At 39.0% G+C, this 15370-nt stretch overlaps 1 protein-coding gene across 1 annotated transcript; it reads right to left on the reverse strand.

The window, feature by feature from the left end:
• Window positions 1-306: 306 nt before the first annotated feature.
• On the reverse strand, window positions 307-15064 carry rspry1 (ring finger and SPRY domain containing 1). The gene is made up of 15 exons (XM_057348662.1): window positions 14761-15064; window positions 13177-13688; window positions 9303-9355; window positions 5431-5543; window positions 4896-5022; window positions 4414-4472; window positions 4013-4079; window positions 3784-3915; window positions 3505-3620; window positions 2639-2782; window positions 2424-2535; window positions 2237-2339; window positions 1996-2148; window positions 1755-1859; window positions 307-1387 (listed from the first exon to the last, which is right to left on the reverse strand). The coding sequence occupies exons 2-15, from the start codon at window positions 13536-13538 to the stop codon at window positions 1291-1293; spliced, it is 1743 nt and encodes a 580-aa protein (XP_057204645.1). The 5' UTR covers window positions 13539-13688; window positions 14761-15064; the 3' UTR covers window positions 307-1290.
• Between the last annotated feature and the right edge of the window lie 306 nt (window positions 15065-15370).

Genomic DNA, 15370 nt, shown 5'->3' on the forward strand with positions numbered 1-15370 from the left:
CAAAAAAAATGTAAACCATCCTTTAGAATATCACTGTATAGTATAGCATAAATATTTGTAGTTAATATACAAATATCAATGCTATAACTGTTATATAGTTAATTTATTTATATTTATTTATTAAAAACGGCTGTCCAGTGTACTAAAGCATACTGTAGAAAAGTATTTTAAGTATTTCTACATTTGTGCTATAGAAGAGCAGTGGTTTCTAAACAGGGTAGATTCTACATATGGTCCAATACTTAATAATTAATACTCATGCATTACATACAAGAGTCAATAATGGAAACTGAAACAACGCCGGTGCAACACATAAAACAGACATTTATTACAAACATCACAATTCAGAAAATGAAATATTCTTAATTCAAATCATACTCTCTTATCTTTGGGAGCTCCGGAGATTTCAGTCTCTCTGTAACTGCTTCAGAACATTCACATTTGGCCTCAGCAGCATTAGGACACTGATATGTGCATTACCACAGGAGGAAACACATAACATTTCCCCAAACCTCAATTATGGGTTGTCGCAAGTATATCTTCAATATAAGTATAGACAATGTCTAACGTGATCTTTACCTCAAGCCTGTAATTTCATCGGATGTAATTTGACTGCATTTTTTTCCTCAAAGGGCTTTGTATCGTACATCAATAAAAAATGTAATTACTAAAAAAATCTGTGTCTCGAATCATCAAGACATTTGTAATTAGAATGTGGGGCAATCAACCCAGAACAGATTCAAGTACAATCAAGTCTGAAGGAGAAGAATAATGGGTTTCTGGGGCAGGGGTTAACATTGAGAGGAAACAAACAAGATAAGTTGTTGTTTGTGGCTTAGACTTGTAATTGAACTGAGAGAAGTCACATATACATGTAACACATCCGAACAGAGACACAAACTGTATTAGACCCTGATTAGAGCTCGAGGTGAAAGACTCTTAAACAGATCAGCATGTAACAAATGTATTTTCCATATGCTATCTGTGCCTGAAAATCGTGATTACAAACTTCCAAAAAAAACTTGAAAACTCCAAATATCCTCATTAACCCTCACTGCCTCTCTGACTGGGGTCTCCTTGGAGTGCAACAGTGTAGTTTTCTCTTTCCTCCAGCTTTATGGAGGGTCTGATTTATCCATCCTCACAAAGCATGAAAGGTTCAAGCCGCAGTGTCCAATCCTGAGACAGCATCATGATTCGATTGGTCAGGTTGGTCTCTCAGACAGAAGGGACTGGACAGGATGGAAGCTTGAGGGGGAAAGTCCATATGTAGGGTCGTTGTAGCTAATGTCAGGACACGTGGGAAATTAGTCTGATTCGTGTCTGGATGTCCTGACGACAAAGTGGGCATGTTTCCAGCTGTAAGGCACACTCCATACAAATTCCACTGCAGGAAAAGTACAGAAACATACTACTGAGAAAATGTTAACCACAATTAAAAGGGTTAAAATACAGTAATAAATGGTTGCTAATGTGTTCTAGGTGATTGCTAGATGGTTGCTTACTGGCCCGAGCTAACAGAGCACAGCCGTTTTACAACATTTGTCTTTAAGATAAGTCTTATGGTCCCTAGATATGGAAGGTACCTTTTTAATGCATGGGATTTTCACTTGTGTTATGGTTTTGTCAGGCAACAAATTATAGGTTTTTGCAAGTTTCATATTTATAGCATAAACAGGACAGTTTAAGTATATCTGTTACCAATAACCCGCTGGTGTACACACCGTTACTACAATACATGGTGATCTTTTTACCTGTGCAAACAGGGTCTCAGTTCAGTGTCTGCCATCTGGTCACAACAGAGGGTGCAGCAGTTATCTCTGATGCTGACCTGTTTGAGCAAAGCCAAGCGCCTGTGTCTGAAATAAAAGAGAAATAAAGAGAAACTCAATACGCACCGTCTGCCATGAATAGAGACAGAATGCATCAGTCAGGTGTGGTAGAAACCACCGATACAATGTATTGTGTTCAGAAATCAAACAATCAAAAGCAAACCTAGGCAGAATGATTTTCTCATCCGATGCGAGTGAGGCGAACTCATTAAATGTGTTGAATTTGATGGAGGGCGGATGGCGGAAGGGCTTGGCACCAAAGTTGAACTCACACTGTTGGTAGGACATGAAACTGGCTGCAGCAAAGAAGCCAGATCTGACGGAGAACGAATGAAAAGCAAGTTGTTTCAGGAGCTCCATAAACACTTCTATGATTCTTCAGTCTTGTTATGAACTTTGCTTACGTGGCGGAGGAGAACACCTGCTTCTCAGGAGGCAGCTGGTGTCCATTTAGATAAAAGATCATCTGTTTTTTACTGAGGTCCAGCAGGAAGCCTATGGCATCACCTACAAAATCCCAAAGTACAATGCTCACAAAACATTGTAGAAATTATGAGACACATGGTAAGGAACAGGAAGCTCTGCACAAACCTTCTTTCCAGCAGGGGTGGGAGTGAGGTTTACTGCGAGCGTTGTACCAGATCAGCTGCCTGCAGCCATCGTACGCACATGAGTATTCATCATCTCCAATCCCATAACCCTCCTGCACCCACACACACGCACACACGCACAAAGTATTCTCATTAAAGAACTTAATTTGTTTGACGAGTAAAGACATAAACAGCTAAACACAATCAGGAACGCACATGATTTAGAAACTTGCTGTCCTTGGTTGCCCAGCCAATCTGCATGACGCCAGAGGTGATGACTGTGACTTCATAGTACCAAACACCTGAATCCACACAGAACGTGCAGCGAACGCTCTCAAATGACGACGCGTCACACCGAGCCTGAGAAGCAAGACAGATTTACTAATGACAAAAAAAATGATACGAATGCAGTCACAATGCTAAAAATTCAATTGGATGTACCTACACCAGTGAAATTCATGTTGCTCGATGCCATAGCAAAAAACAATAAACAATCTTTTTTATAACCACCTGTAAGTTTAATTGCCACAAAGTTGGAAATGTAATACCTAATTTGGTACTTTGGTACATAATTGTATAGATACTAGAAAAAGGTTTTTTTATCAACTTGGTACTATTTTTTGACATGCCTAGAACTAGAAATGTCTCTACTTTGCACATTGCTGGAAAAATCTAGTGCACGATTAGTACTTTCCAAGAATAGCAGTGATATTTCAACCATTTACTGAAGTGTGAAGAAATATTGTTTATTTTTTGTGGGATATTGTGTCCTCGTGGAAGCTGTTCCTCTGAATCATCAGCTGGCCCACACAGAATCTGCACCCACAGAATTCAGCAACAAGATTTCTACAGAATCCAAACAGCCATCATTCACACTACACATCCATTATGTCCTGTGTGCACATACGTTTTCAATGTCCTTCAGATACCAGCAAGAATGTACTATTCAAGAGTACAATTCTTTCAATTCTATTAAATCCATTTGCTCCTTTTAAATCCAACCCATTGAATTCCAGGTTTTACCTGAGAAAAACTTTTGTAGATTACGCATGGAGGTAATCAATAAGCAGTTTGTCTCTTACCTCCAGTCCAGTAGGAGAGATCTTAAGATACTCGCTGACATCATTACTGTTTAGCATGGCGTTGATATTGCTCAAGTTGACCTTCTCATAGGTGAACTGGCGGCCCTCTTTAATGACTACAGAGAAAAGCGTGAATTCTGAATGAGACACACTAAATGCGAACCTTTGAATGAAATGGTCACTTCATTTAAATAGCCTTAGCTACAAAACTACAGAATTCCTGATTGATTTTGTTTCTGTAAAAGAGAGATGTGCACCACTGCAGTCAAGGTTACTCACAGAGGTTATCCAGGCTCCACTGAGCGCAGAAGCCGACTTGACGCTTTAGATAGTCTGGATGATCGGCCCAGCATTCCAAAACAGAGAGGCGATCACTGATACACGACTCTGATACTGTAAGCTTGTTCTCGCCTAAAACAAAAACAAGCTCCTATTAAAATGTAATCGTTTCGGTTTAAATTTCGTAACATATTCCACAGAGCATCAAAAGGCAAGGAGTCAAACCTACTGGTTTGAGAGAATTTCTCTAATGCGATGAGAGCGAACAGCATGACAGTGGGGTGGGCCTCAGAGCTCTGGAAACAGTAACACCACAATATTATTGATAAAGACAGAATTACAACAACTTCATTATGAACTACAACATAAGGAGGGTGTGGTTAAGTTGATCATTAAGTTTTGTAACGCTGATCATTAAATTGTAAAACAAGACAGGCCAGCAAAACTTTAAAGGGGTCATATTCTACATAACTATCTTATTTTTATTAACATACTTCCTCCAGTTTTATTATAAATAACCTGTTGCGGCATCATGCATTGTTTCTAAAAATGTTCAGGGTTTGTAAAAATATGTTGTGAAATAGGGTGTGTACAGTAGCGCATAAAGTCCGTAGGGCGTAATGTTCTTACCAAACTCTCAAGCAGGTACTCCAGAGTTCCAGGGCTGAGAAGAGCGATGCTTGCTGGACCTGTAACCAGAAGAGTCAGAACTCAAAAATCAAGTAATCCACATTCAAAGATTTTGGACAATGAGTTGATCTAGCATGTATCTTCAAAGAACTGGGCAAAAAGTGACTGTAGGTAACCCTGGGTGAACTCTGTGTGTTTGTGCTGCAGGCTCAGCAAAGCCGTCATATCACAGACCTCTAAGGGAGACTGCAGCATGCTGGGGCATGACAGGTCTGCAGCTCGCATTATGCAAACTCAGCTCTTCGGAGAATGCTAGCACAAAAGAGGTCAAGCAAGATGCAACGGATCTCGTATTCATTTCACGAAACTCTGAAAACTGGTTGGCAGGGTTTTATATGGATGCATCTCCTCTAATTATCCGGACACCTCCGTGACCAATTCTGCATGTAAGCCTTGTAGTTTTGTATGTGTGCGTTTCTCACCAGCCAGTTTCTCAGCCAGGCAGCCTAGCACTGCTGTGGTGTTACGGTGTTTGGCAGGGATGAGGGCATCCTGACGGGCAACAGCGGCACTTAGATTCAACATGTCCGACAACTTCTGCAAAGCATCCTTAGAAGATAAACAAACCAATAAACAATCAATGACAAAAACCAAATGATGCCCATTTTTGAAAACTTTGTGAGGTCAACTAGGCTTCTTGCTGAAGAGCCATTGGCTGGTTAACACTACTCTAGACATATACAGGAGGTAGTAATGAAAACAAGAATAAACAGTTTTAACCTGAGTGTCAACAAAAAATAGGAAAAGAAAACATGGTGAGACATGAAGTGTCTGCTGATGTAAGCCAAAGAAAGACATAAGGCTTGTCTTTTATATAGAAAAGAAAGGTCTGAGATCCCATATGCAAAGGGATAGCATAAATATTGTAGAGGTGCATTAGCATCCGTAATGAAAAATGAAGCTGGTAAATATGTTGCCCATAGTGTGCATATATATGTACTGTATATATGAACTCACTTTGGTGGGCAAAGGGCATTCATCCAGCAGCAGGGTTATTACAGCCGGACCCAATGGGTCATCTAGAGGAATTACCCGAATTAAAGACTGGACCACTTCCAACCAGCCATCATCTATTGGTGGAAAACAGAGAGACAAAAGAGGTCAGAGAAATACAAACATTCTTTTTTTTGTATAAGAGATTTTATTTATTTTCTTATAGCAAACAGTGCTATGATAACATTGCATTCAGAAGCTGAAAATTATTGGTCGAATAATATGGGTTTTCTGAAGACCAACGCTGACATTTCAGGAACAGGCTGGCCAATGTAAGAATATAAAATGCCAATATTATGTATGTTGCCACTTAACAAATGAGCTATATAATAAATGATACATTTATTTTTACACATCACTTAATCAATATTCACATTAAAATACATGAAAAGTGGCAAGAATGAGCTACCACTTTATGAATTAGCAGTTTTCCCAAAAAGACCAAACATCGATCAATTCGAAGTAAAGACCAACGTTGCTCTCGTATAACGTGAGGGCTGTTCAACAATTAATCGTGATTAATCGCATACAGCAGGGCTCGACATTAACGCTTGTTAATGGGACAAGTGACTGTTTTGTATGGGCAAGTGAGAGAGAATTTTACTTGCCCGAACGGACAAGTAACTTGAAAAAGAATTATAATAATAGCAGTGCTAAGGGGAATAATAAGAATAGGTGCATAAGACAGAGCTGCGTGTTTGTGTGAATTGTCTTTGTCGTGGTTGTGCTTGTTTGTGTGTGACAATAATCAATGGCGCACCGCATTGAGTCCATATAACTATATGCTAGGGGTGTAACGATTCACTCAGCTCACGATGCGATGCGAGTCACGATTCTGATCTCACGATGCGATTTATTCACGATTTACTCATGATTTATTTTTACAAAATGAGTTGAAACAAAATTAGAAATGAACAACTTCCCTTGCATTATTTCTTAAATGCTTCACGTTTCTTTGTATAATAAAATAATGTTTTATTTCAAATAAAAAAACTAAACTGCAATTTTATAACAAATTAATAATAGAAAAAGTCTCTTTAATATAAACAAACTAATACTGTCTGAGCTTTTCTTGGATTTTTTTGCATTTAAGAAATATCAGCATGTCCACGTTTAGATTTGCAGTGAAAATAGCAGCCCCTGCTGTTCAAAAAATGTATTGCGATTCAGTTCACACCTCAACCGATTTGAATCGTCACTCATTATAACCGATTTTCAACCGGCTCACGGTGAATCGTTACATCCCTACTATATGCAGATGCAGAATCCTGTTATTTAAATATGTCGTCTGGCTGTTCTGCATGTCTGCGTGAATGAGGTGCACAGATTAACATACTACACGAGTGATGGTCGAGGATTTGTCTGCGTCTGCACTGTATGAGCATATAAAAACATAAACTTAATCTCCAGAGTTTCTCTGAAAGTTTATTTTACGAGCATTTGATTTTACCGTTTGAGTGAAGCTATCGTCAAGCACACTAAAACTCAAGCATCTTCCCGACGACCCGTCAGAATAAAAGTCCCGTAACTTGAACACTCAGACAAAAAAATACTGTAGTATTTGCTAAAGGAAACTGTAGTACCTTTTAGTAAATTAATAAACGGTAGTAACTGCGTAGTATACTATAGTAAGGTTCAAAGGCAGTATCTAGGAATTTCACTGCAGTTTACTATAGTAAATAACACTATAGTATACTACAGTAATCTATGTGGACAAATATACCTCTAAAAAAATGAAATACACAGAACTAATAAAAAAAGTATATGGCCCTAATTTATCCATCTGTATGTAACATTCATGTCATCTGTTAGTTACCTGCCTATTCATGGAATGAACTGCACTTGCATATTTTTTTAATGATGACAACAGACGTTTTATACTTGTGCTACAACTGTTTGGCCTGTGCTACAAAAACATCTGTAGCACCAGTGCTATGTGCAAAAAAAGTTAAGGTACAGCCCTGACACTAACAATAATTACTGCTTGCCTTTGTTCTATAGCAATCATGGAGAGTGTTAACAAATGTGGATGGCTGCAGCGGACACTTATGTAAAACGCTTATAAGCAAACTTGACCAATCAGGATACGAAACAATTATATTGACACTTCAAATGAAATATCTATTTTTATCTTCGGACAAGTAATATTTGTACTCGGACAAGTAAATGACAAGTGAAAAAACCACCACATGACAGTGCTTAATGTCAAGCCCTGCATACAGAAAAAAAGTTTGCGTTTATAATAATAATTTATGTCTGTGCACAGTTTTTTTGTATTATTTTTGTATTTATAAACACATACACGTATATATAGAAAAATATAAAAATGAATAAATGTTTAGACATATAATTTAAATAATTGATAAATATGAATATATACACGCAAATATTTTCTAAGTTTAGAAATACAAAACAAATATGCACAGTGCACAGACATACGGTATATTATTATAAGCACAAATTCTGGATGTGATTAATCGTAGGGATGTAACGATTCACTCAGCTCACGATGCGATGCGATTCACGATTCTGATCTCACGATGCGATTTATTCACGATTTACTCACGATTTATTTTTAAAAAATGAGTTGAAACAAATTAGAAATGAACAACTTCCCTTGCATTATTTCTTAAATGCTTTACGTTTCTTTGCATAATAAAATAATGTTTTATTTCAAATAACAAATGTAAACTGCGATTTTATAACAAATTAATAATAGAAAAAGTCTCTTTAATATAAACAAACTAATACTGTCTGTGCTTTTCTTGGATTTTTTTTGCATTTAAGAAATATCAGCATCCACGTTTAGGTTTGCAGTGAAAATAGCGGCCCCTGCTGTTCAAAGAATGTATTGCGATTCAGTTCAAGCCTCAACCGAATTGAATCGTCACTCATTATAACCGATTTTCAACCGGCTCACGGTGAATCGTTACATCCCTAATTAATCGTGATTAATCAATGAACAGCCCTCCAATGTTTGAGTACTTGAAGCCGTTAATAAATCACCCTAATTTCATCAAACTTAAACCTAGCTGACCAACCCTTAACTTGCCTCTAAAATATAGCTCTAGCACAGAAACGATGTAAAAACAGGTCTGTAATCCCTTCAGGGGTTGTGACACGAGTCTTAAAGCCCAGAGCAGTGTTTCCACCTGTTTACTCCAGTATGAAGCCACCTGACGCCACAGAGTCTCACAGCACAACATGCAGGCTCAGCTCGGAGCAACAGATGCACGTATAAATAAAATCAACAGCAGAGAGAATCAGACTGGCGACCCACACATGACCTGGCGAAATTTTAACCCCTGATCCGAGCGGACGGCACGCAGATCCAAACAACCTCCAAAACCACGTCAGTACGTACACGTGCGTTGCAGATAATATACTGTACAGTACAAATAAAGTAAGTAAGTAAAGTAAGTAAGTAAATTAAAAGTAAATTAGCATGCAAAGTCAGTATGCACACAAACAGCAGAGCACTGTGTACCATAAAAACACAGCACAGCTTACAAGAACATACACACGGAAAAAAACAAACATATACCCATGGTGTTTGTTCCAGCATGAGGCTCCGAGAGACTTTAAAGCCTGAAGCTGAGCTGTGACCCACACATTTCATCTGCCGCCGCAGAACTGAGCCATGACAATGGTGGCACGGGGTTCGAACCAAACTTCAAAAGCAGCGTTCAGTAATACTCGCAGAGCTTACAGAGCTTCCACTCTTAGATTAACATTCTAATAAGTTAATCGGTAGCCAGGGGGTGACAACCAGCTGCACTTGTTTCTCTAATAGAAAAAATAGTAGTTGACCCCCATGCAGCGCCGACTTCACTCACCCGTCTCGGCCATCTCGTGTAATGTGATCATGGAGTACGGCGGCTCTTGGTCACTGAAACACAAAAAAAACACATGATCTTAATGGAAATGCCAACAGAAGTAGAGCAACCTAGTAAACAAATGTTTGCTTCTGTGTCTCATTCCCTGGGCACGTGCGTGTGTGTGTTTGGGTAAGCATCTGATTTAGTCCTTGGCTCAAGCATTAGTTATGAAAGCCTAATGGTATAATGGGCGATAGTACGACACATGACGGATTGCTATTGAAGGGCAGGCAGGCCAGACTACCGCTGCTGCTTTGGCTGCAGGCTCTATGCATCTATTTTGCAGGCTGGAACCGCAACAGTAAATCTAAGCAGCGATAGCAAACTCCCCCGGGACACTCCTGGAGAAAGCCCGGCACATCAAAACACCACGAGAGACGTTTAGTGAGGGACAATAAATTCTCCTCGACTCTGCAGAGTGTCATTGATGTGGTTCATTTGTCAGTATAAATCAGGGGCCCGTGGGCAATATGGGTTATGTTTTCAAAAAGCAGATGAGGCGAAGGAACAGGCGGCTAGGGTGGTTGAGAAAGAGAGAGATGTTCAATGCCCGCAGCCATGGTGTCTGACTGCTGTGTGACTGGTGTAAAGGTCACATCAGACTATTTTATAGTTTCCACGCTTTGACTCGGCACAGCACATATTTCTCTAATGGACGTAATAAAAGATAAGGCAGCAGGTGTGTTTGTGAGTTTCAGGTATTATTATTAACATATTTGTCATAACTTCCTGTTAGGGCTGCACAATAGATTATCGCAGAGATGACGTATGTTTGTATGCCATACCCGGAAGCGAGTTAGGATTTTAGCACTTCCGGTTCCATCTTTAAAAACGTGAATGGGGATACATTCTAATAACTCACCGGAGAACATGTTTTTAATAAAGTTTGAAAAAGTTGTCGGTGCTTGGTGGTGGTGACGTTGATATCGAGCGACCGTAGTGTAGTCTGTTTATAACCTCGCGTTTGATTTTTACTTCTGGAGATTGTATTTAGGCTCCAAAATTAACAATTGTTGTGTTAATTTGTAAAGATTATCTTGATAGACAAAAAAACATGTAACTATCATAAACCTTTCACTGATCTTATGTTTTTGCGTTCTTCCAAAAGTCTATGGGAAAAATGCATAGGCTTTCGGACCAGGGAACCAGTGTGGCGCTAACTTTCGGGTTGGCCTACAAAAATATGTCATCTCTGAGGTACTTTATAAATTACTAAGTAATATAATATGCTATATCAGTGGTTCCCAAACTGGGGGCCCCCAAAATGGATTCATGGGGACCACAGATTTTGTGGCATTTTATGAAATATAGAAATTTTTCATAGATTTTATGCTATCAAACATCAGAAAAATAAGACCACCAACGAAAAGAATTCAGCATTGTATAACTTAATATGTTTTTGGTTTAATTAAATTTCTTAGTTTAAGGTTATAAGTCCTGGGGGGCCACAAATGGGGGCCTTTCAATGAAAAAGCTTGGTTGAGAACCACTGTGCTATATGATAATTCTTTAAGTTTGTAAAATCAATTTGATCAATATGAAAATATACTTAAAAACTGAAACTTGCATAAGTTTGACCTTGTTGACCGTCTTCCACACATCAGAGCACACGCATGCACTTGTGCACACGCAGGCACTAACATTCACGACGCACACCAGTCTCTCTGCTTTAAAACTTTGACAAACAATATGTGAAGTATTCAAATTATTCAGTTATTGAAAATAATTGAGGTATGCACATTGGCCATATTTCTACCATTTCCATATTTGGCAGCCCTACTTCCTGGCAATGTTTTTGAGCCCTTACAAGTACAAAAAAAAACAATCAAAGAAAGGTGAAAACTGAAGGATCAAACATGAAATAATAAAAAGATGACTTAGGAAAATGTAACATTACATAGTAATGCAAAGATTAAATACTCTTTCCATTAAATGAAAAATGGTGAGCAGCACTAAGTATTGTTAAACCACAATAAAATACTCTTTTTTTCATTTAATGAAAAATGTTGCAGTATTCATGCAGTTTATCAACCTGCCTGAGCTACAGGTGTACACATGTGAAGCAAAAGCTGTCAAAGGATGTGGTTGCACAAACAACACATAATCCATTTTCAAACAAAAGAAAGAAAGAATAAAAGGCTGACACTCCCCCTTGTGTCTTTGAAATATTTACCTTTAAATCAGACAATAAAGAAAGAAACACTTTAATCCTGAAAAGAACAAAATACCTTTTCCTAAAAATGCAGTTTAAAAAAAAAACTTCCACAAACAACTAAAAAATTCAAGAGAATATAGCAGGCCAGGCCTTAAAGGGACACTTATAAAAACATAAAAATTCTGTCATCAGAGAGCACAGAGAAAAATATTTGGGAGAATGCTTATAACCAGACAGATTTTTAGTAGGAAAAAATACAAATGGTAGTCAAAAGTGCCATCCTAGTGCATTCTTCAAAATGTCTTCTTTTGTGTTCAACAGAACACATGGGAGTCAATGGGGGGCAAAATCTGTCTGCATATAAGCATTCTTCCAAATATCTTTGTCAGTGTTCATCAGAACAAATAAATTTATACAGATTTGGAACAACTGGAAGGTGAGTAAATGATGACAGAATTTTTGGGTGAAGTATTCCTTTAAAGGGGTCATATGGCGCGAATACGTGTTTTTCTGTGTCTTTGGTGTGTTATAAGTTGCCCATGCATGTATTAGACACATAAAATTGCACAAATTTAAGTATCGGAACAAAAGATGCATTCTATCTAAAAGCGAATGCTCACCCAGACCTGCCTGAAACACCTCATGTAACCACACCCCCACAAATCTACGTCATTTCGTGGTATGCCGTGACCAAGACCGCCCAAATGTAAACGCAAGTAAGGTGGGCGTACCTGTCAGTACAATTGCTTTGGAACCTGATGTTCCAAATATGGTAAGAGGCGTTACATTTCCATCACACACTTGCAGTATTCGACCAATCACAACACTCTGGTTAACTGGCCAATCATAGCACACCTCGCTTTTCAGAGCGATGAGCTTTGTAAAAAATCCATGCGTTTCAGAGAGGTGGGGCAAAGAGGAGATACAAACATGCACAGTGTGTGGAAAATACAGCATTTTTTAACCTTAAATCGTGTATACACATTGAATTACATCTAAAACAAGTGGTAATATTGGTTTTAGCCGTATCATATGACTCCTTTAACAGAGCTGTCACCTGACATGCAAATAAATCAGTGGGATCACTACGGTCTGAGCCAATGAATATGACGGGCAGATAAAACAAGCTCTAATGTGGACGAAGTGAACGGCCATCATTTGATAGCTGTAGGCCGGTGGCTGAGTGGGAAGGTGTAAGAACAGGAGGAAGAGTTACTGGCGGCTCTGATATCAAGCCAAAATGTTTAAAGAAACATGAAGTGTTCTTCTGGTATATCAAGCTGCCGTCTTAGGCAATACATTAAGATTAAATGTACTGCTGTGCGAATGAATGAATGAATAAATGAATAAATAAATAATGCCACGCTCATTAAAGAGCTTAGACAGGCCCGTAGATCAACTCTCCATCTGCAAATATAAAGATGCATTTTGTAGAAGTAAAGGGCCTGGAAATGGGTGTGGCATCAGTGCGGTAAACAATCGTGACTTTGACAACAAAAATGACAAGCAAATGGATTTTGACTTCGCAAGCACCTAATGCATTTAGTCACAGAAGTAGAGATTTTATTGCTGACACTCAACCAAATGGGAAATTAAAGTGATATGACGTTCATGATGTGTTCCCACACAGAATTAACATCAAATCACATATGGAGTGCATCTCCAAGTTCCACTCACTTGTCAACAAGAGTCCTGATAACAGCCAGCGTGTCCAGTACCAATCCATCCACGTTTTGTTTTTTCCGACGTGGTTCATGCGGCCCTCGACCTCGTCTGGGCGGTCGGACCGGGTCCCTGGGCCGGCTGCCTCTTGCCTCCTGGGATTCGGATATGGAGTTATCCACTCGCCTGAGCTGCCTGCGAGGGGCCGATCCCTCCTCCACGTCACTGTCCTCTCTGCACACACAGCTGTTCCCCATGGCTCCGCTGGACGAGAGGCTGGGCCAAAACTGCACTGACTGCAGCTGTTCTACGGTCAGTCGTAGAACCCGCACGAGGCTCCTGCTGGCACAGAATGCAATCCAGGTAGCTACTATCATATCATTGGAAGGACTTTAGAGGGTGTCTCGGTACGAGTCGTGTAGACGCATCGGTCATTGTGCTACTGCAGACGCTCAGCAGCCAGACGCAGACAAACAAAACTGATGGTGCTGTCAACATGCATCCTACAGCCCGGGAGGTTTTCACTCCTATGAGACAAGCAGGGAAATTTAATTAGTCACTTATCAAATTATCATCAATATGGGAAGAAAAACCAGGAAGTGAAAAACACACAAATAAAAGGCTCAAAGATCCAACACAGTTTTATGGAGAGCTAAAATAAGACACTGCATAAAGAAAAAAATAAAAATGTTTCCATCATGAAACCCTATGATCTGATTATCACAAGATTGCATTAGAGGACTAAAATTTAAACAGACGGTAGGGTTGTGAGCTATAATCTTATTATAGGAGTTAAAATAAAGTGATTGCTCCTGGGCAAAAGCCTGGTGTTGCTGTCCTGCCCAGCAAAACAATGTTTGGCTTTAAGGCATAAAGTTTGTAAACATCTAGTACAACACAATCATTGTTACTATCTAAAACCTCACATTTTAAAGACCAGCTTACTAATAACCAGTCAAAAATATAGTTAAATTGCACTAAATAAGTCGTACACAGTTACTTTAACTACACAAATAATCTTCCCCGTGCAAGATGTCAGTGTTAGCAGCGGCTAACTTAAACAGCTAGCGCGCAGACAACTTCTCAACAACACTTATAAATAAATAAACACAAACACTCATGTGCATGAACACTGACCTTGTAACACAATCACTGTAATTTACAAAATCAATAAACAGAAAGTTTACACAATTTGTAGTTTCACTAAACTGGCGTCAATAACTTGAGTCTCCGGATGGGTCTCAAATTCTACCGAGCCGCCTACGTAGGCAGCATATAGCACAACGAACGCGTTCAGCTCAAAAGTGTCATTAACCTAAATGTTTTCAACATATTTCCTTGCTTATGGTGCAAAAATAATTGGCGAAAAACGACACGCCTATAATACACAAATCCTGTCCAGTCGGGAGGCTCGTTAGGTTGTGGAACAAATCCTCTTTCATCATGTCAGAAATGAACGTTAGCAGTAATATAACTAGCAACACCTTCCAATAGCTGAATAAAACGTCGTTGAAAATATTTAGGTGAACTGACACGTTAATCAACACGCTGGTTTATTGCCTAACAATATAAATACACCAGAGCCGATAATTTACTCACCCGGTAAAGCGGAGGGTTGTCGGTAAATGCAGCGGTACTGTAGGCCGAACACAAAGACTACACGGGAAGTGTGTGATCTACTTCTCAGACATATGATTCATACTCGCAAACGCAACCCCTGCGATAAACAGCATTGTGTTTATCCATAGATACAAACGGATCAAGGCAGGCAGTGAAAGGTGAAGGCTTGTTGAAGAGTAAAAGCATGAGGAATAATGTTATTAGATAGCTGGAGAATCAATCAGAGATCTGTGTAAGTGGGTGCGCGTCGTCGGATATTTCTCTCCAGCACATGATGCTGAACTCGACCCCTCCCAGCAACCAGTCAAATACACCAAAACGTATCATTTCATTGTGTTACACAGATTGATAATGGTGATAAAAAACATCTGTCACATCCTTTTCTGTTTTGTTTTTATTTCGTTTCGTTTTTGTGTGAATAGCGAATATTTTTGGAAAATTCACCTGCCTGAGTACATGCCTTTGTTACTGATACAATAACAAATTGAAACGTTTACTATATTCTAAATAGATTACTAGGCTAACAATGTATATACAACTAGCTGGTTCAATAGAAAATCTCAATAATTGTCTGCAAGCAACAACATAC

The sequence above is a fragment of the Triplophysa rosa genome, linkage group LG12 (assembly GCF_024868665.1).
Source record: "Triplophysa rosa linkage group LG12, Trosa_1v2, whole genome shotgun sequence".
NCBI lineage: Eukaryota > Metazoa > Chordata > Actinopteri > Cypriniformes > Nemacheilidae > Triplophysa > Triplophysa rosa.